This window comes from Moschus berezovskii, chromosome 6, assembly GCF_049115385.1.
Source record: "Moschus berezovskii isolate FMDL1 chromosome 6, NW_MosBer_1.0, whole genome shotgun sequence".
NCBI lineage: Eukaryota > Metazoa > Chordata > Mammalia > Artiodactyla > Moschidae > Moschus > Moschus berezovskii.
In genome coordinates this window covers 117,380,733-117,407,457 of record NC_142465.1, presented here as the reverse complement: position 1 = coordinate 117,407,457, position 26,725 = coordinate 117,380,733, and the positions used below count along the sequence as shown (strand labels likewise).

The window sequence follows — 26,725 nt, the reverse complement described above, 5'->3', positions numbered from 1 at the left end:
GCCCCGCCGGCCAGCCGCCCGCCGCCCGCCGCCCGCCTGCCGCCGCCGGGCCCGCGGGGCCGCGTTGTCCGCCGGCCGGAGTCGCAGCAGCCAGAGGTACGAGTGGCCGGGCTCCGGGGCACAGGCCGGGGGCGCCCCGGGCCCGGGCGGGGAGGCGCGCTCCGGGAGAAGGAAGGGGAAGGGGCTGCGGAGGGCTCGGCCGCCGCCCGCGGGGACCACCTGTTCGGGAGGGTCGCTCGCGTGCGCACCGACTGTGCGCTCTGGTTCCCCGACCGCAGCCTCCGCCCCAGAGGCACCCGAGTTGAGCGCGGCGGCTGGGCTGGGAGCCCAGCCCGAGAAGGGAGGGCGCGCCCCGCCCGGGAGCCCTCCGGGCAGCGCCGCCCGGGCGGGGGGTCCCCGCGGCAGGAGCAGAGCGGCCGTAGGAGCGAGAAGCCCGGGTCCGAGGGCCGGCTCCCCCGGCCGGCGCTGCGCCCTTGGGCGAGCCGCGCCGCTCTGCCTGGGGGCGCGGAAAAGTCCCGGAGGCCTCGCCGCCGGCCGCGATCGCCCCTGGCCCCTCGGGGCGCCGCTGGGGAGAGGGGTCGGGGGGAGCGGCCGGCTGGTCGGGGAGACTGCCGGGGGATGGGAGGCGTCCCCCTGGGCCTTTGAGGATGCTGAGGCTTTGGACGGCGAAGGGGGAAAGGGCTCTCTCCAGGTGAAGGGACCTACTGGGTCGGAACTGGGAAGTGGGGAGAGCAGGGTCTAAGCGCTCCGTCCCGGGGATCCGGATCCGCAGACCACCGCCTCTTTCCGGCGTGCTTCTCTCCTCCAGATGGGAAACGTCGAGTCCCAGCGGGAGCTGTGGTGCGCTGGCAGAGGCTCTTTCCGGGGATGTCCAGTCTCAGCCCACGCCCCTTGACGCTAGCGGAGTCCCCGGCCTCAGTTTCCGCTTCTGACACGTTCCAGGCAAAGGTTCCCACCTCCCGGCCAGATGCAGCCGGGCCCCCAGCTCTGAGAGGGTTAGGAACCACCTCGCCTGACCTCACGGCCCTTTCTCTAGAGGACACCCTTTTGGTCTCCGCCAAATACGAAGTGATCGGAGGCACAGTGGTGGCCCTTTGGGGGTCTCTGGAATCCTTTGTGCCCTCCTCCATCAAACTCCCTGGGGCTACCCCTCTGGCACCCCCTCCAGCTGTGACTGTCCCCTCCTGCTCGCATCCCTGTTCCCACAGCCAAAGAGCCCAGCAGCCAAATCAGGCCCAAATAAAAAAGGAGAGTCAAGATGGAACCTTCTCAGTTGCTCCTTTTCCTTCCAAACTTGTTTCCAGTGCCCTGGTGCCTGTCCCTGCTTGTCCACTGTGGCCGCTCCATATTAGAGGACAAACACCAAAGTGGAAATTCTTTAATATTTTGTTTTGCTTTGTACCTGTTGAAGCCCTAGAGCTGCCTAGGCTAGTGGACTTGTTCCTGGTGTGTGTGAGGGTGGACAGCATTTTTCAAAGTGACTTGTGCTTAGTCGCTCAGCCGTGTCCGACTCTTTGCGACCCCCATGGACTGTAGCCTGCCAGGTTCCTCTGTCCGTGAGGATTCTCCAGACAAGAGTACTGGAGTGGCTAACCTGTCCTTCTCCAGGGGAACTTCCTGACCCAGGAATTGAACCAGGGTCTCCTGCATTGCAGGCTGATTCAGCTGAGCTGCCTTGGGAAGGTGACTTAGTTGGAACTTAAGGAAGTTGTGACACACCGCGTCATCAAGTCGGCCCCTCGTCAGCCCCTTCCACAGTGCCATGGAGGTCCAGCTCTTCGGGGACCCAGGGCAGCAGAGAATGCTGTTCCCTGTGGGTCTGGGTTGGTACCAGGGTAGAGTGAGACCAGGTGGCTGCTGGGGGGCATTTGTAACCAGATGGGAAGAGGGGTGGGTGAGAAAAGGGGAGCTTAATCTGTGAAAACAGCTCTTCCCCGCCCCGACCCCGCAGCAGCTGCTTCACCTTCTGGTGGGGATGGTTCCACCTTCAATCTGGCCACCCAAGCTGTGCTCATTGCTGCGCTCTCTGGAATGCACTTTCTCCCAGCCAGGCAGCGCGCAGGTGCGCCCTTACCTCCTGGTGACTGACCTGCCCTGCATTCTGTTGCCTTCCTCCTCCTGTCCAGATTAGAAGCTCCTGGAGGGAGGAACCTTGCCAGAAGCCTAGCGCCCAGTCTGACATAGTAGGCGTTTACTGACTTTTGCTTGAATGAATGAACTGAAAGTAGGGGGGAAATTCCATAATCCCATCACTTGGAGATGTGCTGTGCTTAGTCACTCAGTCATGTCCGACTCTGTGACCCCATGGACCGAATATACGCCAGGCTCCTCTGTCCATGGGGATTCTTCAGGCAAGAATACTGGAGTGGGTTGCCATGCTCTCCTCCAGGAGATCTTCCAACCCAGGGACTGAACGACTGCCTGAGCCACCAGTTATCACTTGGAGATAACTATTGTTAAAATTTGCCAGGCTCTTAAAAAAACACATTGGTACATATTTGAATGGCTTCCCTGGTAGCTTAGTGGTAAAGAATCTGCCTGACAATGCAGGAGACTCAGGCTCCATCCCTGGTTCGGGAAGATCCCCTGGAGAAGGAAATGGCAACCTTCTCCAGTACTCTTGCCTGGGAAATCCCACAGACAGGGGAGCCTGGTGGGCTACAGTCTATGGGGTCGTAAAGAATCAGACACGACTGAGCGACTAAACAACAACATATTTGGATATCTTGTTTATACAAACATTGCAAATTCCTCATCTTTCTCTAATTCTTTTTTTATATTTTTCAATGCTTAGATATTGTGACATCATATTTAGTTAATGAGTTTCATTTGACATTTAGGTTTTGTTGGATTTTTTTTAGTATTTGGCTCTTTTAGGTTGTGTTACATTCAGTTCATAGATAAATTTATGCATTGCCAGATATTTTTTTCTGGAGAGGGAATTACCTGGTAATCAGTGTAGCGTCAGCTGGCTCTCTATCGGAACCGTGCCATGTGTACTTCCTTAGGCTGTGAACGTGCATTTCCTGTTATTTCCTGGAAATGAAATTACTGGGGTCAAAGAGTATGAACATCTAGTATCTTTGGGTGTTTCTTACTCTCTTGTTTGAGTTCATCAGTGAGAGGCTTGCTGCTTGTCTGGTCTCTTGGTGGCAAAGATCTTCTCCCGGGTTATGACTAGGCTATTACTATTTTTGCTGCTGATGGTGTGTGTATTTGAGCAGCACGTTTTAAATTTTTGTTTTACTGTATCTGTGCTTTTGGATAAGGGAGACTGGCTGCATTTATAAGCTGATGGGAAAGAGCCAGGAGGGAGTGGCTGAAGTCCCTGAAGAGGGAGGGGCAGGTCGGTAGATGAAGTCCCAGAGGGTGCTGGAGGCAGGAGAGGGCTGGAACTGGTCCAGAGGGGCCTTCTGAGCTGATGAAGACAGGAGGTGGGAGGGAGGGGCTGGGAAGGCATCTTATGGGTTGACTTTGATCTTCCCAGAGAAGAAAGTAAAAAAAAGCATCATCGGTGGGTTCTGGACCTGAGGCCCCCAGCACCCTATGCTGTTTGCCAACCTCATTTCCCTTGAGTCCTCCTCCTTTCCCTGGGAGGTAGGAGGTGTTATCACCCCCATTGACAGACTCCGGAGGGAGGGGAAGTGCCTTGACGAGTTCCCCCTGCACTCACCGCCTGCCCTTGAGAGTCCTTGCCAAGCCTCCATCTCTAGTAGCTAGCGAGAAACAGTACCCATCTTCCTGTGTCTAGAGCTTGGTGAGTGAGCATCCCTTCCTCCCCTGCCTGCCTCTGTTTGTCTTCCCTCTGGACAGACCCCAGTGGAGCCAGGAGCTTCCAGCTCTGCAGAACTGGCCACAGGGACTAGGAGGGCCCCTCCCATTCTGGGCAGTGCTCCAAACTCTCCTATCACCCAGCAGGAACCAAGTGCTGCAGGGTCAGCAGGGCCTTCTGGATGTCACACCTGTGCAAAGTCTGAGTTGCTGGCTGCACATGAAAGTAAAACAGAAAAGTGGTCCTTACATTCCATGAACAGCTTGATTTGAAAGTGCAGACGCCATTGTCCCAGATACAGACATGGAGCCCAGAGACTGCCCCCTCCCCACCTCCCCCACCGCACCCCGGTGTCTGTAGTCATCAGGTGCTTTTTCCAGCAGCTTCCAAGGCAATCTCCTGATTTGAGGGCGGGCTTCTGGCTCAGACAGTAAAGAATCCTCCTTCAGTGCAGGAGACCTGGGTTCGATCCCTGCATCCAGAAGATCCCCTGGAAAAGGGAACGGCAACCCACTCCAGTATCCTTGCCTGGAGAATTCCATGGACAGAGGAGCCTGGTGAGCTACAGTCCGTGGTGTCACAAAGAGTCGGAGGTGACTGAGTGACTAGCACTTTCGCTTTTCTTTCTGTTGGTCAAGCCCCCACCTGACGCCAGGGGTTTATTAACCTGCTCTTCTTTTTAAACCCTCTCAGCCCTCTGAGCTGTCAGTCCCATTTTACAGACGAGGAACTGAGTCAGCCGCCTCCTCTTGACCGCAGCAAGATCTGAGCCCCTGGCCACAGTGCAGTCCCAGTTGAACGGGACTGGGCTACAGACAGAGTTATTTCACCTGGCAGAGGATGTTTGAATCCCAGCTGGGCCTCGGTTTCCAATTCTTAAACTGTGATTGATAATAAGAGGACCTGCCTCACGCAGCAATTGGGAAGATTAAATGAGTTACTGAAGGAAAAGCCACTCTAACCAGTGTCTGTGCATGGTGAGCCCTCAGGAAATATACACCGTTGTTATATTAAACCACACAGCTCCATCCCTGACGGGGAGCTTTTAATAAATGCTAACTCGGCCACAGCCGTCTCTCTTCCCAATGAGAGGATGGGAAGGAGGACAAGCCCTGACACTGGAGAGAACTTGGACTTTTTAAGTTCTTGACAGCCGTGATGACCTGTATTGAGAACAGATTTTCATTTCCTTTGACCTAAGCAGCTCATTTCTAGGAACAGTCCTGCTGCTGCTGCTGCTAAGTCGCTTCAGTCATGTCCGACTCTGTGCGACCCCATAGATAGCAGCCCACCAGGCTCCTCCGTCCCTGGGATTCTCCAGGCAAGAACACTGGGGTGGGCTGCCATTTCCTTCTCCAATACGTGAAAGTGAAGATGCTCAGTCGTGTCCGACTCTTCGTGACCCCATGGACTACAGCCTACCAGGCTCTTCTGTCCATGGGATTTTCCAGGGGAGTGGGTTACCATTGCCTTCTCCTCGGAACAGTCCTACAGAAGTAATTAAGGATGTGTTGAGAGATGTAAGTGCTAAGATACCACAGTGTTGTCTATAAAAGCAAAAAGATAGAAGCCACATTTCCAGCAGTCAAAGTGAAAAGTGAAAGTCACTCAGTTGAGTCTGACTCTGTGCAACCTCACGGACTATACAGTCCATGGAATTTTCCAGGCCAGATTACTGGAGTGGGTAGCCTTTCTCTTCTCCAGGGGATCTTCCCAACCCAGAGATCTAACCCAGGTCTGTGTATTGCAGGTGGATTCTTTACCAGCTGAGTTACAAGGGGACGCCCCTCCAGCAGTCAAGGTGGGATTACCCTGGAGAGGTAGGGCCTGGAGCCATGTCTACTGACATTATGGAGGCACAGCGTGTATTTCCAAAGAGTTTAATTCAGAATTTACACCCCATTGCATGTGTCCAATTTGAGGAGTTTTAGGAAATGGGTCTGGTTATGTAACTACCACCTGGTTTTAGGAGACAGGGGCCCCGCATATTTTTAAGTGAAAAATAAAGCAAGGTGTAGAACGGTGTGGGTAAGGATCCCTTTCTGTGCGCCTCCTGGACACAGCCCGTGTAAACACTGCTCCATGTGAGTGGAGCCGGCCGAAAAGGACTGGAAAGCATATGCCAAAATGCTGACGTGTCACATACCCTCCCCTCAAACCTTCAAGATAAAGAGCAAAGCAAGAGCTGTTCACTGAGAGTGGTGACTGGACGTCCCCTCCCCTGCCCCCCAGGCGCACACATGCACGCACACACACATCCCTCTAGAAAAACTGGGAGCCCCACCGACCATGATCCCACTGTTGGATAAGTGTCTGTGTATACGCGCTGTGGACACACAGAGGCAATACTCAAAGGTATGAAGAAAACCGTGACAGTAGTTTGATGGATTCTTGGCAAATGGCAGCTCATCTTCCCCACCATGATTGAGGGGTTGCCGGGTCGGGAAGGTGGAGGGACATTTTGGGAAGGAAGAGCTTGTTTCAGAAATTTGGTGTTCCCAGAGCCTGGTGCCTTGAGCAATAGAGAAGAGCTGGTTTTTCTTGCAAATTTTTAACCATCATTTTCAAAGGCATTGAGGATATGTCGGGATGGCTGTCCTGTATCCCTCACCACTGTCAGTCATCACGCACTTATTGTGCACCTGCTGTATGCCAGGCCCTCCCTGATTTAATATCAGGCTAAGTGGGCAGCATCTGGCTTGGTGCCCACTTTCCTGCAATCCCAGTTCACTCCAAGACCAAATTCACCCCGGTGGTTCCCCACAGGACTTGCTCAGGGGCTCTGAAGGTCTGCCAGAGGTCTGGGCTATGGGGGAGCGCAGGGTTTGGGGTGAGTGCTGTTCACACTCCTTTGGAAGGTAGCCACGAGCTCCTCCTGGTGTGAATGTGTGCAGAAATGGGGACCCAGCCCACGGGCTACAGTACGAGTCAGTATCTAGGTGGCTTCCTAGGTCGGGAGAGACGGAGGAAGGATAGTCTGAGATTTGGGGACACATACCTGGGTGGTACCGATCCTGCCTCCCACCTTTACTAGCCCAGCAGCCCCTTTGCTCTGCACCTTAGTTTTTCATTTGTAAGAGGGGCCACCGCAGTGGACATGGAGATCCAGGACGCGTGGTGTTAAGTGGGGTGCCTGGTAGGCGGACAGATGGCAAACTTCCTTCATACCTTTTCTGCTCAGGAAGTTCCTGGGCAGGGGACCATGGAGGGACCTTTTGGGAGAGAAACCTGGGTTTCTGCAGAGCCTCGTGGCTTGAGCAATAGGGCAGAAGTCAACTCGGCTAGTCTGGAGGTCATGTGCCCGGAGCGGACAGGGCTGGGGAGGCAGAGCTTTCAGGACCCCAACACTGTGGGGTCTGTGGGCTTGTGTGGGGCTGCAGCAGGAGGAGCCTGGGGTGGCAGGTCCTTGGGACCCAGAGAGGGAGAGAGCTGGGCTGGGCTGGGGGGAGGGAAGGAGTGTTAGAGGGGAAATCTGTTTAGCGGAGCTCTCCCCCTACTTCCTTCTCTCCACTTCCCTCTCCCCATGATCACAATAGCCCTGTAATACATTCCTGTTGCCCTGTTGCGACACATCACCTGTGATTTAGACTCAAAAAGCAGCCAGATCCGGAAAGATTTCTTCAAGACATAAGCCACACTAGGGAATTCCCTGGCAGTCCAGTGGTTAGGATTTGGGGCTTTCATTGCCGAGGTGGAGAACTAGGATTCCACAAGCCACACAGGGTGACCCCCCCAGAAAAAGTCACACTATAACCCTTTCCTCCTCAAAATTGCCCCATGGTACCCCCTGCCAATCAGCTGTCAAGTCCTTGCGGTGGCCCTCAAGCCCCCTCCCCACCCCAGCCCAGTGTCCCCTCTGTCTCTGGCCTCTCCTGGTCCTGTGGTGACTCCAGGGTCAGTCCCTCAGGCACACATGCCTCAGGGCCTTTGCACTCCCTGACTTTCTTCCCTGGACACACTTTCCCCAGAAATCCATCCAGCTGCTGCCTCACCTCCTTCTGGCGTCCGCACACATGTCAGCTTTTCAAGAGAAGCCATCCATAACTGTTCCGCACCCCCGCCCCGGTCCTCCCAGTCCAGGGTCGCTAAGAGCAGATGTCTGGATGTCCAGATCCGTGGTGAGTTATCACTCCCTGCACTGAGCAGAAGGTGACTTCACCCTGATCCTGAGAGCCGGAGCCCAGGCTCTACTGCAGAGTGACCTTGGGGGGCCTGAGATGGCCTCAGGGAAGAAAAAAGCCTCTGAGACTTTCAGATGCAGACAAACCTAATAGCAGATCCTGGTGGCACCCCCCTCGACCCCTCCCCCTGACCAGGTACTAGCCTTGTAGTGTTGGGAAGGTCACCTTTCTCTCCTGGGACAGGTGCATACTCAGGTACTTGAATATGAAGGGACACGGCATGCAACCTTATTTTGTGCCCTTAGACGGTGAGGCGGGACACATCAGTTACATATTCTAACAGTTGTCCTCTGCGCAGGCTCAGGGTTTAGCGGTTTGCAGACGCCACTCCCCTAGATTAGTTGCTCATTTGATCCTGGCTTTCTGGGCAGTTTAGGGATCATTCATTCATTCTTTCAGAAAATATGTATTAAACACCTTTGATGTGCTAGGGTCTGTGCTGGCCATGTGATGAGTCAGAGTGACCTTGTTCCTGGCCCCCTGGGAGCGGACATTGTTTTCCAAGATATGAGTGTCACTGTGTGTTTAATCAGTCCCTTCAAGAAAGACCTTGGGTTGTTTCTAATCATTTGCGGTTGCAAACAAACCCGTGACCGGTACAAATATCACTTATCTGTAGGATAAATTCACATAGTGGGGCTGCGAGGCGAAAGGGTACATGAATGTGTAATTTTGATAGATGTTGGTCACTTGCCCTCCACCCCTACCAGCACTGTATGGGTGCCCATTTCCTCAGAGCCTTGCCTGAAGGATGTGTTGTCGAAGTTTTAGATTCTTGCAAATCTGATGGGTGAGAGATGCTATCTGACTGTTTTGACCTGCATTTTTCTTACAAAAAGCTCCCCCATCTTGCTTATCGGTTTAAGCATCAGCGTGTGTGTGTGTGTGTGTGTGTGTGTGAGATGTGACCTTGGCTCATTTTCTCTTGGATTGTTCATTTTTTCTCCTTGATTTGTGGGATCACTTTCTAAGTTAGAAAAATGGGACATCTGGGATCTGAGAGAAACAAAAGCCATCCCAAGATGTCACTTATGTTTTTTACTTTCTCAGTATTTGGCAAAAGGTTGCAGGGAAACTTTTTCTTTTCATGACTTCTGGATTTCATTCATAATTAAGAAAACCTTCCCAACTCTAAGTTTATTAAGGAATTCACTCTTGTTTTGTCTGAAACATTTATTATTACATTTGGGATTTATCCTGGGCATATTCTGAGATATCAGCTCATCTGGTTCTTTTTCCCTACTGGCTTCCCTGCTTGCCCAACAGCTGTATTAAAAGATCCATTTTTACTCACGCATTTGGAGATGCTGCCTGTGTTGGATATGCAAATACCATACTCGTGCTGTGATTTGCTTCATTGCCCTGTTTATGTGCAAAAACTGGGTTCTTTTCGTTATTGGTGCTTCAATGTGTCAGTCTCCAAAAGTCCAGCCCTTCTTCACACGTTCCTTTCCTCAGAGTTTTCCTGTCGGGTCTTGCTTATTTTTCTTTTTTAAATTTTATTTTATTTCTTTATTTGTGCTGAGTCTTCATTTCTCTAGTTGCAGCGAGTAGGGGTTGCTCTAGTTGTGGAGCTCAGACTTCTCAGTGCAGTGGCTTCTCTTGTTGCAGAGCACAGGCTCTAGGTACGCGGGCTTCAGCAGTTGTGGCTCACGGGCTTCGTTGCCCCATGGTGTGTGGAATCTTCCCAGACCAGGGATTGAACCCATGTCCCCTACATTAGCGGGCAGATTCTTTACCACTGTACCACAGGGAAGTCCCTTGCTTATTTTTCTAGATAAACTTTAGAATCCATTTGTTGAACCATAGAATCGAGTGCAGTTTATACACTGGCTAAGAGAAAATCGACATCTTTAAAATGCTGAATCTTCTGTCCAAAAACAGTGCTTGTTCAAGTTTATTTTGTACTGTCAGTGGCTTAAAAGTTTTGTTCACATGAATGTTGAACATCTTTGTTAAGTTTAACCCTAAGTGTTCTGGTGGTGGTTGTAAGTAGGAATCTTTTCATTATATCTTCTGTTTCTAGCTGCTTTTTTATATTTGTGTATGTGTCTGTCTGTTTCCTATCACCTTATGATATTTCTTTATTAGCAGGAGTTTTTCAACAGTTTCTCTTGACTTGTCTAGGTATATAGTAGTATTGTGTAAAAATAGCAGTAATTTTAGCTTTTTCTGTTTAAGGTTTAGGGGGGAGGTTTGCTCCCTGTTTGCATCATAGCTTCACTGGTAGCTCAGACAGTAAAGAATCTGCCTGCAGTGTCAGAGACCCAGGTTCGATCCCTGGATCAGGAAGATCTCCTGGAGAAGGGAATGGCAACCCACTCTAGTATTCTTGCCTGGAGTGTTCCATGGACAGAGGAGCCTGGCGGGCTACAGTCCACGGGGTGGCAAAGAGTCAGGCACGACTGAGCGAATTCACTTTCATTCAGTTTTAATAGCTCTAATTTCTCTTGCCGAGTTGCTTTGATGAATACCTCCAGTGCCCACGAGGGTGCTGGACACTTTGTCCTTTTCCTATCTTCAGCAAGAGTTCCCTCATGTATGAAGCTGAGTGTTCACACTCCTGTATGAAGCTGGCTCTTGGCTTTGATGCTGATATACATAATTTTGTTAAGGAAGTATCCATTGATTCCTAATTTATCCAGAAAGAGTGTTGGAAATCTTGTCAAATTACTTTAGCATGTCTGGGGATATTAGTATGGTTTTCCTCCTTAGATCTGTGAATATGGTGAATTATATTAAAGACATCCTAATATTGAACCATTCTTGCATTCCAAGAATAAAACCCACTTGGTTTTGTTTTGTTTTGTTGTGGCATGTGGGATCTGGTTCCCTGACCAGGGATTGACCCAGGGCCCCCTGCATAGGGAGTGTGGAGTCTTAGCCACTGGACCACCTGGGAAGTCCCAACCCACATGGTTTTGATTTTTCATTCTTTTGATGTGCTGTTAAATTCTATTTGCTTTTTATTTAGGATCTTTACAGTGGTTTTCATCAGTGATATTGGTCAGCAGAGTGTCTCGTGCAGTCTTTGTCAGGTTTTGATGTCTGTATTATACTAACGTAAATTCTTTGTACTTAGACTTCTCTGGTGACTTAGTCAGTAAAGAACCCATCCGCCTGCAATGCAGGAGACCTGGATTCGATCCCTGGGTCAGGAAGGCACCCTGGAGAAGGAAGTGACAAAAGTGACAATCGACTCCAGTATTCTTGCCTGGAAAATCCCGTGGATGGAGGAGCCTGGTGGGCTACAGTCCATGGGATTGCAAGAGTCCAATATGACTTAGTGAATAAACCACCATACTTAAATTTTTAAAAAGTGTTCCTTCTTATATTTTGCTATTTAACACTTTTAAAAGCATTGAGATCTTCTGTTATGTAAATTCATAAAATTCCTCTCTAAAATTTTCTTGTTGCTTTTGTTTCTAAATGATCTTGTATAATTCTATGTCTTATGTAAAAGTTGGCCTGTCTAGACTGACTGTTCTGGGAACGATCTTGATTTATTACATTTGTCTAGAAACTATTTTTTTCAGGTTTCAAATGTTATTTGCAAAGTACTATCTTACAATTAAAAACAAAGTTCTCCTCTGCTTCTTTGGCTCCTTTCCCATTTGGCATGACTTACTTTGCACTGGGTGCCCACTCCTCACCTCCTCACTCTCTTATTTTCTTAATTAGGTTACTTGTGATTTATATATTGAATATTTTCCAAAGAGCCTGTTTTTGGCCTTATGTCTTCATTCTACTGTTTATCCGCTTCTTGACTGTTTTCTACTGTAATTTTTCTTTCCTTAGTCTTCTTATTTTCTAACATTTTAAGGAAATGTTTAGGTTCTTTTTCTACCGTTTTTTGCCTGCTGCTTTCTTTCTTCTTATCGGTCCTGTTTTACTTGTCACGTGTATTGGAGGCTATAAACATTCTTCTGATAAATCTGCAGCAGTGCCTTGTAGATTCAGATTCTTGGTATTTTGATGTGGTTGTTTTCTAGAAATGCCACAAATCCCGTTTGTACTTCCCTTTTGACTCAAGAATTGTCCCAGAGAGAGGTTTTGTTTTTAAAAAAATTTCCTGACTTTTACATTACTTTCTAGTCATACTGCTTTGTATTTTTAAAATGTATTTTTTATTTATGTTTATGGGTTTTGTTGAGGTTTTCAATTTTCATAAATGTTCCATCTGCTCTTGAAAAATAAGTGAATTGTTTATCATTAGGATCAAGAATTCAATATAGAGTAGCACTTTTTGGTTATTTTGTAGATCTTCTGAATGATTTTGTGTTTGATCTCCTTGTTTCTTGGACTCAGAAAGGTGAGTCACAGTCTGTTATTAGTGTGTTCCCATCCGTTTATCCTGACATCCCTGTTATTTCTCCCTCCTGAAAATCGCTGCAGTGTTTCTGACACTTTGTGAATTATATGACTTAGCATTATAAGTGGCCTTTCTTTGGCTCATCTAGTGATGCCTGGCTTTAATTCCCCTTGTCAGATACTAAGATTATGGCTTCAGCTTTATGTTTGTTTGTATGTGTCTTTAAACGTTTGCTCATTCTTTTACTTTTAACCTTTTCTGATGTATGTCTCTCAAATACAAGATAGAGTTGAAATTTGCTTGGATGTAAACTAAAAAAATATTTTCCTTTTATAGATAAGTTAAATCTGTTTATATTTATTGATGTGGCTGATGTCTTTGATCTTTCCAGTCATGCTGTGTACATATATATGCATGCCTTTGTGCTTATGGGAGGGCTACATTCCTTTTTTGTATATAACATACACACATATGTATCTACTTGTTTGGCTGTACTGGGTCTTAGTTGCAAGCATGAGAGATCCTTAGTTGCAGCATGTGGGATCTTTCATTGTGACATGTGGGATCTAGTTCCCTAACCAGGGACTGAACCCAGGTCCCCTGCCTTGGGAGCACAGATTCTTGGCCATTGGACCACCGGGGAAGCCCCTAGGAGGGCTATATTCTGATGAAAACAAGCAAACAACCCAAAACAAAAAATAGCGATCTTTCTGATATTTGGGAAAGCTTGTAATTTTGTTCTAGTGGTTACATTTTTTTATATTTATCCTTCATATAATATTCCTAGTTCCTTCTTTCTTTCAGTTCAGTTCAGTCTCTCAGTCGTGTCCGACTGTTTGAGACCCCATGAATCACAGCACGCCAGGCCTCCCTGTCCATCACCAACTCACGGAGTTCACTCAAACTCATGTCCATCGAGTCGGTGATGTTGTCCAACCATCTCATTCTCTGTCGTCCCCGTCTCCTCCCGCCCCCAGTCCCTCCCAGCATCAGACTCTTTTCCAGTGAGTCAACTCGTCACATGAGGTGGCCAAAGTATTGGAGTTTCAGCTTTAGCATCAGTCCTTCCAATGAACACCCAGGACTGATCTCCTTTAGATAGTGTCTATTGTTTCTCTTCTGTGAATAACAATACATTCAGCTGGTTTCTTCTCCATCCTCCCCTTTCTCTAGTCACTACTCATTTCAGCTGATACTGTACTGAGTAAGGCGTATATTGTCTCCATCCAGTGCTTCTGGAAGCTCACAGTCAGGCAGTGTTCCTGACAGCTGCCACTTCCTGCTCATTCGGTGACATGACAACCTGAAGAGATGTCCGCAGCTGGGAAAAACCTCTTGAGGCAAGAGTGAAGCACTCTTTGAAGAAGTGCTGCTCCACCTACAGTTGATGGAAAGGGTGAGCCAAAGATTAATATATGGTTGTCCCTTAGTATCCACGCAGGGAATCCCCCACAGCTACCAAAATCCTCCCACACTCAAGTTCAATGATGTAAACTGGACTTGATGCTGCTGCTGCTACTAAGTCACTTCAGTCGTGTCCGACTCTGTGTGACCCCATAGACGGAAGCCCACCAGGCTCCCCCGTCCCTGAGATTCTCCAGGCAAGAACACTGGAGTGGGTTGCCATTTCCTTCTCCAATGCGTGAAAGTGAAGTCGCTCAGTCGTGTCCGACCCATAGCAACCCCACAGACTGCAGCCCACCAGGCTCCTCCATCCATGGGATTTTCTAGGCAAGAGCACTGGAGTGGGGTGCCATTGCCTTCTCCGGGACTCGATGCTGCCATGTAGGAAAACACGGACAGTGACACTGAGGTGCAGTCATTCAGGAGAATCAGTTTTTCTGTGTGGTGGAATTTCACGAACACCTTACTAAATTTATTATTCCTTCCTATGGAATTCCTTCCTTCATACCATTCCTTCCTTCCTTCCATGCTCTGTATACACAGATGTGATAGGTGATTTAAAAATCTAACTTAAAAAAAAATTCTTGCAAAAGAACAATCCTGCATAATAAGAAAGCAGAGCAGCTTCGCTTAGTTGGCAGCGTTTTGTTTTTGGTGGTGTATAACGTGACGGTGCAGCTCATTAGACGCAGTAACATTGGGCAGGATTATCCTTCTTCGCATCACCTTTCCACTTTCAATATGCTTAAACTCTTACCGCTTTAGTTTTTACCCCCTAGCAATTAGAGATGAGGCAACCAGAGCTTGTTCTACTTTCCAGCTTTTTGCCCATCCTACCCATTTTTCGTTTACATTTTTATATTGTCTGACTAGATACCATTGTCATTCCATCCTGTCATCCTTATTTCCTACCTTTTTGATGGGCGTAAAGGAACTGAAGTTAAATATTCTCAGACCTGTTACTAAAGTGAGTCCAGTCACTATTTGGTTGGCTGTGTTTATTACTTTGCCAACCAAGGTCCGTCTAGTCAAGGCAATGGTTTTTCCCGTGGTCATGTATGGATGTGAGAGTTGGACTGTGAGGAAGGCTGATCGCCGAAGAATCTATGCTTTTGATCTGTGGTGTTAGAGAAGACTCTTGAGAGTCCCTTGGACTGCAAGGAGATCCAACCAGTCCATTCTAAAGGAGATCAGTCCTGGGTGTTCATTGGAGGGACTGATGCTAAAGCTGAAACTGCAATACTTTGGCCACCTCATGTGACGAGTTGACTCACTGGAAAAGACTCTGATGCTGGGAAAGGTTGGGGGCGGGAGGAGAAGGGGACGACGGAGAATGAGATGGCTGGATGGCATCACCGACTCTGTGGACATGAGTTTGAGTGAACTCTGGGAGTTGGTGATGGACAGGGAGGCCTGGCGTGCTGTGATTCATGTGGTCACGGAGAGTCGGACACGACTGAGCGACTGAACTGAACTGAACTGTTTATTACTCATAATACATTATTGCCCAGGTCCTTACATTTTGAAACTTAGTGTGTAACCTTCGTATTTAAAGAACAGCTTGGCTATACACTCAACCCTCCAAATCTCTGGGTTCCACATCCACAGATTCAACCACCTGTGGGTCTAAATTATTAAAAGGAAAAAAATTCCAGAACATTCCAAAAAGGAAAACCTGACTGTGCTGCACACTTGCAACTATTAATGTAGCGTTTACATTACTGAGCGATGAACACTTTCACTTCACTTTATATTGGGTATTATAGATAATCTAGAGATGATTTAGAGAATTTGGGAAATGTGTCTGACTTATATGCAAATACTATACCATTTTATGTCATGGACTTGAGCATCTGTGGATTTTGGTGGCTGTGGGAGTCCTGAACCACTTCGTATCCACGAAGGGATGACATATTAATTTTTGGCTCACAGTTTATTTCCTTGAGAATCCTGTAGGTGTTGCTCCACTATCTGTCATTTACTGTCGCCAAGAAATCTGATACAGGCCTGACTCTGCTTCCTTCATAGGTCTTTCTGTGTGCGTGCTCAGTCACTCAATTGTGTTGGACTCTTTGTGACCCTACGGACTAGGCTCCTCTGTCCCTGGGATTCTCCAGGCAAGAATACTGGAGTGGGTAGCCATTCCCTCCTCCGGGGGTCTTCCTAACCCACGGATCGAACCTGGGTCTCCAGTGTTGCAGGCAGATTCTTTACCATCTGAGCCATGGGTAGCGGCCCAAAGATTTATTTTTGTGTCTTTATAAAGTTCATTCGTTTTACTAGAAAATGTCTTGGGACTTACCATTCTGGGTCAGTGATCTCCAGTACTACATGTGGTACTGTTTCGATTCATGAAATGAAATCTTCCCTTATTTCAGAAGAGTTTTCCTGGATTATAAGTTTAAATATTTATGCTAGTCCATTGTTTTCATCTTCTTCTTTAGAAACCCTAGTTATGCATTTGTTGTATCTCCTTTACATCTTTTCTCTGTCTTCTTGAATTCTGTCATCTCTTTATTTCTATTTGGTTTTGTTCCCTTTTCTCATTTTAATCTCTGTACCTCTTACTGTACTTCATGTCTACTCTCCCTGTGTTTCTTGTAGTTTGGTCTTCATTTCTGAAATGTTTTTGTCTTTTTCTTCTCGTTCTTTCCTGAGGTCTATCAGTTCTCACCTGTTGTCCTCATAGCTTTTTCAAGAACTTCTCCAGTTTTTGTATTTCTGCTTTCTGGTCTTCAAGCGGGAATTACTTTTTTCTCGGTGTGTTTTATTTTAATTGTTTTCAATTCATGCTGCCATTTTGACTTAGAATTTTGGTTTGTTTTATGGCCATATTTTTATAGTGACTCATCTTTCTACATAAGGGAACACCAGTGTTCCTTTCCCTCTTCATTCATGTAGCATCTTTGGATGGATGTTGTGTTTATTATGCCTTTAACAAATTTTTTTTCCCTCTATTTGAATTAGCAGAATTTTCCTGGACCAGCAACTAACAGGAGGTTTTGATGGAAATTGGGAGATAGGCCAGGATCGTTCTCTAGATTTCTCTACTGAAAGACTCCCTCTGTTTTTACAGGAGTGGATTGTTCCTTTAATATATGGTTTTCCTCTGCAACTTCTCTTCTGTTGCCTTCAGAACCCAACCTGATTGAAGAGGCCACCACCTCCAACCTTGAACCCTTCTGGTTCATTTAGCCCCTGGCTCCTGTCTTATTCATCTTCCTTTTTTAAATTTATTTATTTTTTGGCCACACCACATGGCATGTGGGATCTTAGTTCCCCAACCAGAGACTGTACCCGTGCCCCCTGCATTGGAAGCAGAGTCTTAACTATTGGACCAACAGGGCAGTGCCTCGTCTTCCTTTTAGAGGTGGTGATTGCTGTGATCTTGCACTGCTGGGCACCCCGGTGCCACGCTCTCCCCCACCCCCACTGCCATATCTGCTGGCCTCAGGTGCCTTGGGCAGCACTTACATGTGACTTGGAGTTTATGAGTTTTTCCTGCTCCTGGTTTCTTTCCCTAACGCTGTAGCTTGTGGTTTATTTTTTTCCTTTCCCTCATTGCTCAGTCTGACATCAGTAGGAGAGGGAAGACTCAGAACTAAGACTATGCCTTATTCCTCTTGGAAACAGAGGTCTCTTCCTCCTATTTTTCTGTCTGTCATAACCCCCCAAGAGCAAGTCACTGCCTGCTAGATTCTGGCTTCAGGAATTTCTGTCCTCGGAACAACTTACAGGCTTTGGAGGGGGGAACATTTTGTAACCTCGGCTCTGAAAACAGCCACTTATACAAGGATCACTGCCTTTTAGTATCCGTCAGTCTTACTTCTTGAGTAGAAATCGTTTATGCCCTGAAAGAGTGGAGGTGGGGTCCGTGGGAGGACCGGACAGCAGATCCTCCAAGTAGGGTTTGGAAGCTGGAGATGTTGATTTTTCACACCAAGGAGGGTCTGAATTCTAAGACCAAAAGCCCATGCCCCTCAACTTTATTAATGTAAAGGGCATGGGGGCAGGCACAGGCCCAAGGTCACGGAGCCAATTAGTGGCGGAACAGAAGCTGTCAGCAGGGACCTGGGTTTGAATTCTATACTCCATCTCCTGGCTGGGTGACCTGCCCCGGGATCCCTCGGTGTATAGCCTCCACATCTGCTCAGCCGTTAACTTACCAAGGAGGTAGACCAGCATGGGCCCTGCGCCCCCACAGGCAGAGCTTTGGGCTAGTCCGGTTCTCCCTTCCCCATGGTGCAGAAGGAATCTGAGGCCCAGCAAAGGAAGGGAGTGGCCCAAAGTCACAGAGCAGTTCGAGTGGGGCTGGGCAGACCTGCAAGCACCCTCCAGCCCCAGTGCGGCAAGCGTGGCCCCTTGGACAAGTCACTTAGGTTTTCTGAAGGTTAAACAGAGGAGCGGGCGCAGGGACGAGCTGGAATAATCCTGCAGCCCTCACTGGGGGTCCGGCTGAACTGAGAAACACACTGACCCCAGCCGGGGCCGGGCAGGGCCTCCTGACCTCCATGAGATGCATCCTCCTCAAGCAGAAAGATGCAGTTGACTCTCTGATCGCTTCTTTTTTTAATTAACCATTTTATTTATTTGTATTTTGGCCATGCCTTTTTGTCATGTGGGATCTTGTTCCCCGACCGGAGATGGAACCCCAGCCCGCTGTGATGGAAGGGCAGAGTATTAAGCCCTGGACTGCAAGGGAAGTCCTCCCCTATCTCTTCCATCACCCATGGCACCCCCATCTCTGCCAGGTCCCAGTTGCGGCCTTTGGATCCCTAGCTTGGGGAGGAGCTTCCTTGGGGTGAGGGGAGGCAGCTGCTTATCCGGGTCCTTTGAGTGCTGCCAACCTGGCCTTTGGCCCCATCTGTCTCTGTGTCCTCCCATTGCACCCCTGCCCCTACGCAGAATCGTGGGGTCAAGGACCTAAAGGGCACCCCGGGGTTGTTTGAGAGGGAAGGAGATGGAGAGAGAGACAGACCTGGTGGGGCAGCAGGAGGGGGGGGCAGGAGGGGCCGAGAGAGGGGCTGGGGGCAGAAAGGAGGGAGAGGGAGGGGCAGGAGGGGCCGAGAGAGGGGCTGGGGGAGGAAAGGAGGAGGAGAGGGAGGGGCAGGAGGGGCCTAGAGAGGGGCTGGGGGCGGAAAGGAGGAGGAGAGGGAGGGGCAGGAGGGGCCAAGAGAGGGGCTGGGGGCGGAAAGGAGGGAGAGGGAGGGGCAGGAGGGGCCGAGAGAGGGGCTGGGGGCGGAAAGGAGGGAGAGGGAGGGGCAGGAGGGGCCGAGAGAGGGGCTGGGGGCGGAAAGGAGGGAGAGGGAGGGGCCGAGAGAGGGGCTGGGGGCGGAAAGGAGGAGGAGAGAGGAAGAGGCGGGTGGGGTTGAGGCATGGATGGATTGCCGACTGGTTGATTGGAGAAATCTCTGGAAGGTGCCATCATTTGCTTCAAGGCTCTTCTCTCCGATCAGGGTCCGCCCTCCACGTCAGAGAACAAGGTTCTGCCAGCTGCAACCTCTGCAGTCCTGGGGGTCTCCAGGAAGGAGAAGGACCCTCTGGCAGTGCCTCCTCCATCCTTCCTATGCATATCTGCCCACAGGCATTGGTTTCCAAACCCTACACTGCCCCCAGCCGATAACAGAGCCAGAAAGGGCCACGTGCAGGTCGAGATGCACGTGGCACCGAGGGCAGCCTCTGCACTCCCCTCCCACAGGTGAGGAAACTGAGGCCCCCGGTCTTAGGTAACCTATCGGGGACTTCCCTGGTGATCCAGTGGCTAAGATCCACACTCCCGATGCAGGGGGCCCGGGTTTGATCCCTGGTCACAGAACTAGATCTCACATGCCACAGTGAAGATCAAAAACCCCACGCGTTATAACCGAGACCCAGCACAGCCAAATGAATAAATGAATAAAATAAATTAATAAAAAGAAGAGAGGACTTCCCTGGAAGTCCAGTGGTTAAGAGTCCGCACTTCCACTGCAGGTGGCTCGGGTCCAGTTCCTAGTTGGGGAACTAAGATCTTGCAGGTCATGGGCAAGGTCAAGAAAAATTATTAAAAATTTTTTAAATAATTTTTTTTTAATTAAATGACTGTCACAGAAGTGGAAGACAGGTAGTCGCTTGCTCCTGCAGAGTCCAGAGCTAGGTCCTGGCTCCCAGGGCCCTTGGGAGGGAAACACTGGAGAAATTGCAACCCTGACGTCTAGTTGCATGTGGGCTGGTGTGGGAGCTGAGTTCTAGTCCCGCCTCGACTGTGATTCTCTCTGTGTGGGACTGGGCATCACTAAGCCTCCATTTCTCCCCCTTTCATGTGAGGGGCTGGGCAAGTCGTCTCTAGTTTGGGACAGTCGGTGGCTCCTAAACCCAGTAAGTGCCAGAGAGCTCCCGTCCCGCGTTTACTGGGTTTTGTCCTCGACCTCCCCCGATGAGCAGGCCACCAGCATCCATGGCACCTTCCAGACTCTGGGAGCAGAGCGTGGGGGCATCACTGTGGCTGGGGAGCACTGCACAGCCAGTACCCAGACCTGGATCCCGTGCCCACCCGCAGAGTTGGGAGTGGAGTCTGTGGGGCAAGGGCGGTTCCCCAAAGGAAATCGGGGTGTGGTTATCAGAAGTGGGAATGGATGCTGGACAACCCAGACCAGCAGACAACCACCCTGTCTCCCCTGGGGACCCCAGTTACACATGACTTAAAACCCTTTTCTCTGCCATGGGCTGGACCCAGGAGCCCAGCAAGGGTCAGAGGTAGAGGCTCCCTACTCGGGGGCAGAGATGGGTGTAGGCCATGGTTGGGGGTGACGAGTGCCAGGTCCCTGAGCCTTTTCTAGACATATGAGCTTGATGCCCTTGATGCCATGCTCCTGAGGTGGGAGCCACAGAGCCAGTGCCAAGGGCCAGCTCCGAAGGGGACTGGTTGGACCTTCAGCCTTCTGTCTCCACCAGCCCTGCACTTCCTTCCTCCCTGAGCGGGACAACGGAGGGTCTTGATGATGGAGAGCCAGAGAAGGACTTAGAGCCAGGACATGACCACAGTTAGGTGCTAACGGGGAATATCTCCCCAGGGCAGGGCTGGAGGTGGTGGTCAGGAGACAGGAGGAGGTGGCAGGAATGCACCAGGCTGGACTGACAAAGGCCAGGACTTGGGCTGTGAGGCTCTCCTGGGGACGGGAGAGTGCTTTGGGCCTGAGGTCACACGGCTACTGGGCTGCGGCCAGCTTCACGTCATAAACGGTTTCCATTCCCGGGTCTTGGGCTCCGGCACCAAATACGGTGCTGCTGCTCGCGTCTGGCTCCCTCAGCCACGGCCAGCACATCTTGCCTCCTCGACAGGCTCCTATCCCCACCCTGAAAGCACACCCCATGGGAGAGCCAGGACCCTCCGGGCCCCCACACAGCCCCGGCCTCGCTCCCTCCGCCGCCGGGCTGTGTGCACTCAGCACTGTGGCTCACAGAGGATTAAAAATACTCAGGACCGAAATAGCCTCTCTCCCTGTGGGGAAAACCAGGGCCCGGGGAACACGAGGTTATTGGTTGGCATCCGCGGCCCGGCAGGGGTCCCAGGCAGCTGCTCTGACCCCCGTGTCCTCCCCTCCTGTGCTGGCTGGCTGTTGCCCCACGCGCTGATTTGCTAACTCATTCATCTGTTGCTTCGTTCATCCGTGATCACTCACTGATTGGCCCCTTCATTCATTTTGCGTAGGTACACACCCACACGCTGAGTCCCTCACTCACTGTTTGTTTATTACATACCAAGAGCCAGGCAGCATTCTAGACACTAAAAAAATAAATAAACCTACACCGGACATACGAAAATACCTGTCCTCATAGGGGTTATGTTCCGAATAAATAACCAAAACGGACAAGCACAGGAACGTACAGTGTATCAGAATAAGTCCAGGGAGAACAGGCCAGAGGAGGCGGCGGTGGGGTTGTGGGGAAGCTGGGATCTTAGAGGGACCGGGGGCGGGGAGGGTGGGGAGATGAAGGAGCCAGCCCAGTGCACATCTGCAGGAAGAGCATCCTGAGCAGAGGGAACAGCAGGTGCGGAGGCCCGGAGTCGGCAGCGTGGGGGGGATGGGCTTGAGGCAGAACCAGGAAGCCAGGTGGTGAGGTCAGGGTCGGGGGACGTGCCACCCGCTCATGAACTAGGCCTCCCACCTCACTCATCCTCTGAGCAGAGGAGCAGCCCGGCCAGACTTGCGTATTTAAATCGTCCCCCTGGCTGTTGCCTGGAAAATCCCATGGACAGAGGAGCATAGTAGCTTACAGTCCATGGGGTCCCAAGAGTCGGACACGACTGAGTGACTTCACTTTCTTTCTTTTCTTTTCTGGCTGTTGAGTGAATGAAGCAGGCTGTGAGTCCGTTTCCTGTGTGACTACTGTGTATCTGACGCTGAGCCGGGCCCTGGGGGGAGAGAGGTGTGCAGGTCTCCTCCACGCTCATGGCTGACTCCCTTCTCATCAAGTGTCACCTCCTCCAGGAAGCTGCCTGCTTCCGCTCCGCTGGCCCCTTGGCTCCAGTTCCGCCATCATCAGGTTGATTGCCTCTCCCACATGGTCTCCCCTTGAAGCCGAGCACTCCTCGGGTAGAGCTGCACCTAACTCTCTCTTCTCCCCAGCATGTTCCCCCAGGGGCCAAGGGAGTGGAGGGCCGAATGAACAAGTGAGCCGCAGGCCCAGCCTGCCTGGCCCGTGTGGCTGGGAACCAGCCTCACTCTGTCTCTCGCCATCTTTTGCAGATGGATTTGCGGGCATGGAGACTGTGGGGAAGGATCCGGTTCCTGCTGGCAGAGAAGGCTGGCTGCTGACCCAGGGTGTGTCTCCAGGAGGCCGGCCAGGCTGCCCGGTTCCCCACCTCGCCACCATGGGCTGCCCAGGCTGGTCAGTTTCCAGCCCATGCCGTGGCCGCGGTTCCCGGCCTCAGCCTTGGGGAGGGATGGGCCCCACTGGGCAAGTCACAGCCTCCTGGGACCCTGCTGTGACCACATGACCCCTCTGTCCTGGGGAAGGGTTGACTGTGGCTTCCCCAGGCTGCACCCAGTACCCTGCCCGCTTGCACCCAAGCTTCCTGGCCTCTAAAGTGGAAACTATGCAACTGCACCCTGGCATTACTGAGGCTTGGATGGATGTGGATTCAGGACAGTAAACGCCAGCCAGGATTCTGTTCATAGTACTGTCCAGGTCGACGTGTACAGAGTCCCCAGGCACCAGCATGTTCACACGGTTGTGCCATCTCTGCAGGGCAGCATGTCTCAGTGGTGAGAGCACAGACCTGGAGCCAGGTCGCCTGGGTTCAAACCCCCTGCCCTTCTTCTGGCCAACTAGAGGACTCTGCATGAGTTACCGGACTTCTCTGTGCTTCAGTGTCCTCACCATGTAAAAGGAGGATGATTCCCGCCCCACAGGGTGGCTGTGTTTAATGGCTTAATATGTTTGAAATGCTGAGAAGGCCCCCTGACATGTGTGTGGTGGGCAGTCAGTATTCGCTGAGTGAATGAATATTATCCTTGCTCCAGTATGACCATCTTACAGCTGGTTCAGGCAGACACAGGTCCCATGTGTCCCAGGACTCACACGGTCCCACCACAAGCCTCTCGTCTCCCCCAGCCTCTTGCAAGGCACCTGGGAATGTTCCTGCTGCCGGCCAGCCACAGCCTGGGCGTCAAGAGAGAATAAGGGTCCAGGGGCAGCGGTGCTAGTCAGGTGACAGAGTGACAGCTTATATAGCACAACCTCCCTGTCCCTCTCCCTCCAGGCAAGGGCTGGGGAAGCCAGGGGCCCAGGGGACTCTGTCATGTCCACCCAAGGGCTTGGGGACCCAGCAAGCATACCCACGTGCCTGGGGTCCTCCCGTCCTGCTTCTGAGCGAGCTTGCATGCTGGCACCCAGCCTCCCAGGCCTCCTGCTCAGAGTCCCTGTGGCTGCGGGCAGCCATTCCTCTTAGACCAGCTCCAGGCCCAGCTGGTGAAACCAAATGGGGCTGAGAGATGCCTGCATTGGGTCTCACATCACAGGCTGGCAGTTCAGAGGGGACAGACCTTACAGACAGGCAGCTCGCCAGTATGTCACAGAGTGGAAGGGCCTCTGCCCAGATCTCAGTCCATGACCTGCTGCTCCCACTTTACAGCTGAGGTCAGAGAGGGGGCCCTGAGCACCTGGCTGGCCCGTGGGGTCTGGAAGCCGGGGTCAGCCGTGGCTGGTATCTGTGGGCAGTGTTCTTCTTGGGCCGGGAAAGCCAGCAGGCTGCCTGAGTATGGTGCTCGTCTCTTACAGACCAGTCGATTCCTGCTGGAGGCTCCTGACATCTGGGGAGATGACGTCCGCGCCCCCCGACTGCCTGCTGCGGCTGCTCCGGGGCACCCCGAGGCAGCGGGTCTGCACCCTCTTCATCATCGGCTTCAAGTTCACCTTCTTCGTCTCCGTCATGGTCTACTGGCACATTGTGGGAGAGCCCAGGGGCCAAGGACAACTCTCTAACCTGCCTGTGGACGTCCCCTGCCCCCACGTGGTCCCCCCAACCTCCCCGCCCTCCGGCACCGTGCCTCCAGGCAACATCTTCTTCCTGGAGACCTCTGACCGGACGAATCCCAACTTCCTGTTCATGTGCTCCGTGGAGTCAGCCGCCAGGGCGCACCCCGAGTCCCCGGTGGTGGTCCTGATGAAGGGACTGCCTGGCGGGAACGCCTCCCGCCCGCGGCACCTGGGCCTCTCGCTCCTGGGCTGTTTCCCCAACGTCCAGATGCGCCCCCTGGACCTGGGGGAGCTCTTCCGGGACACGCCGCTGGCCGCCTGGTACGCGGCTGCGCAGCGGCGCTGGGAGCCCTACCTGCTACCGGTGCTCTCCGACGCCTCCAGGATCGCGCTGCTGTGGAAGTTCGGCGGCATCTACCTGGACACGGACTTCATCGTCCTCAAGGACCTGAGGAACCTGACCAACGCGCTGGGCACCCAGTCCCGCTATGTCCTCAACGGCGCCTTCCTGGCCTTCGAGCGGCACCACGAGTTCATGGCGCAGTGCATGCACGACTTCGTGGCCCACTACAACGGCTGGATCTGGGGCCACCAGGGCCCGCAGCTGCTCACGCGGGTCTTCAAGAAGTGGTGCTCCATCCGCAGCCTGAGCGAGAGCCGCGCCTGCCGCGGTGTCACCACCCTGCCCCCCGAGGCCTTCTACCCCATCCCCTGGCAGAACTGGAAGAAGTACTTCGAAGACGTCAGCTCCCAGGAGCTGACCCGGCTACTCAATGCCACCTTCGCGGTCCATGTGTGGAACAAGAAGAGCCAGGGCACGCGCTTTGAGGCCACGTCCAGGGCCCTGCTGGCCCAGCTCCACGCCCGCTACTGCCCCACAACACACGAGGCCATGAAGATGTACTTGTGAGGGGTCCTGCCAGCTCACCTCCCTGCATGTGGCGGAGAGGAGCTCTGGGGCCCGCCTTCCCAGGGGAGGCGAGATGGGAGGCTGGAGACGGGAGGCTGGGCCACGGCAGCCCCGGGGTCTGGGGCAGGTGGTGGGGAGGACGAGGAGCTGTTGGCCAGAGAGCTGTTACTGGAGGGCGTGCCGCGGCCCCTGGGGCCTGCTCTGGTGAGCCACCCCCTGGGCCCGCGCACCGTCACAGCATTGAGACCACCAGTGGTGGGGGAGGCCTCTCCAGACAGAATGAGCTGCAGTGGGCTGGGTGAGCACCCCTGGGTCTTGTTCACAATGGGCAAACCCGGCGAATATGAAAGCACCGTGCAGGGCGGCAGGCTGGGCTGAAGTGCCCACGAAGTCAGGGGTGGGGGGAGCACGGAGAAGCGCGTGGGAAGGAGGGGGAGGAGGCAGCTGGTGGGGGTGCCGGGTGGCAGACCCAGCTTCAAGAGCCCAAGGGGTGGGGTGCTTTTGGGGTTTTGGTTTCTTTTTTGGGGGGAGGGGCAGCCGGCAGAGTTGGCCTGGGGAGCTCTTTGGGAAATGCCCTGCCTGCCCACCCCATCCTTTCTCCCAGAGACGTTGCAGGAGTGACACGGGCCAGCTGCCCACTCAGGGGCAAGGGGCCTGGAGTCCTTTTGGCTCAGGAAAAGCATTTTAAAGAAAACACCCCCTACCCTGCCCGCAGTAAACACAATAAAGTGAGTCACCCACATCCAGAGCTTTCTGGTGGCTGAAATGCATTCATTCGCACCGCTCTTGTGAGCCCCACCCTGCAGCTGTGGGCAGGCATCTGGGAGGGCAGTGGTGGTGACTCACCTGAGTGCACACGGCCTGCCTTGGTCAGAGGGGTCCAGGGACCTGGCCACTGGGTGGGCTCCGGGCCTGGGTGCCGGAGAGTGACTGCAGTGGGCAAGGGGAGGAGCCTGTCTTCCCACCTCATTTTTCAAGGCTCAGACAGCCTTGGTTGGGTCCCCCCAGCACCCCCACCTCCACCCCATAATCAGCCTGATTCTGTTCTGGCCTGAACTGAGCCAGATGAGGAACCCACCACCCGGGCATATGCCTCCTAGGTTAGAGGAGCCCCAGGGAGAGAGGCGCGAAGCCTGTGGGATCCTTCCTGGCTCACGCTGGCTGTCTGGCTGAGAACCTTGGAGAGACTGCAGTTCCATGTTGGCAGCCCCAGGGATGGGCCAGAGGAAAATCTCACAGGGTGAGGCCCCAGCTGGTTTGTATTGAGGAAGGAGGCTTCTTGTGAGAGCTGGGCCTTCCAGCAGGCTGAAGAAGCCCTCCCTGTAGGACAGAGGACTGGGGATACTGTCAGGAACTCGGGCTCAGCAGGCTGCTCTTTGGCAGCCAAGGCAGAGGTGTTCAGAGGCCTCTGGATCCTGCCAGTAGAAGATCATGGGCAGCCTGGTAAGGAGGTGAGGTCCCTGGCTCTAGGGGTAATCAAGAGCAGGTGATGTTTTTGATTAAAACAATGAATGTATGAGGTAATTCTCCAACCACAGCATCATCTCACCTGTCTTTTAAAATCTTTTGAAAATGAGTAGATTTTACTATAATAGTAGAGCCCAGGTGAGAGCTTGCCCTCCTCATCACCTCTGGGTGCAACACCCACAGTCCAGAGCCCTTCCTGGACCCCTGGGCCTGGACTGGAT

General features: G+C 52.1%; 1 protein-coding gene across 2 annotated transcripts; it reads left to right on the top strand.

Moving 5' to 3' along the window:
- A4GALT (alpha 1,4-galactosyltransferase (P1PK blood group)) lies at positions 1-25,184 on the top strand. 2 transcript variants are annotated; one of them, XM_055395789.2, is made up of 3 exons: positions 1-96; positions 22,396-22,470; positions 23,930-25,184. In XM_055395789.2, exon 3 carries the CDS (start codon positions 23,970-23,972, stop codon positions 25,035-25,037), a length of 1,068 nt encoding a protein of 355 aa, XP_055251764.2. In that variant the 5' UTR covers positions 1-96; positions 22,396-22,470; positions 23,930-23,969; the 3' UTR covers positions 25,038-25,184. The 2 variants fall into 2 exon arrangements, with proteins under 2 accessions (XP_055251764.2, XP_055251759.2); XM_055395784.2 differs by having other exon boundaries at positions 23-96; positions 22,396-22,537.
- Positions 25,185-26,725: the final 1,541 nt, after the last annotated feature.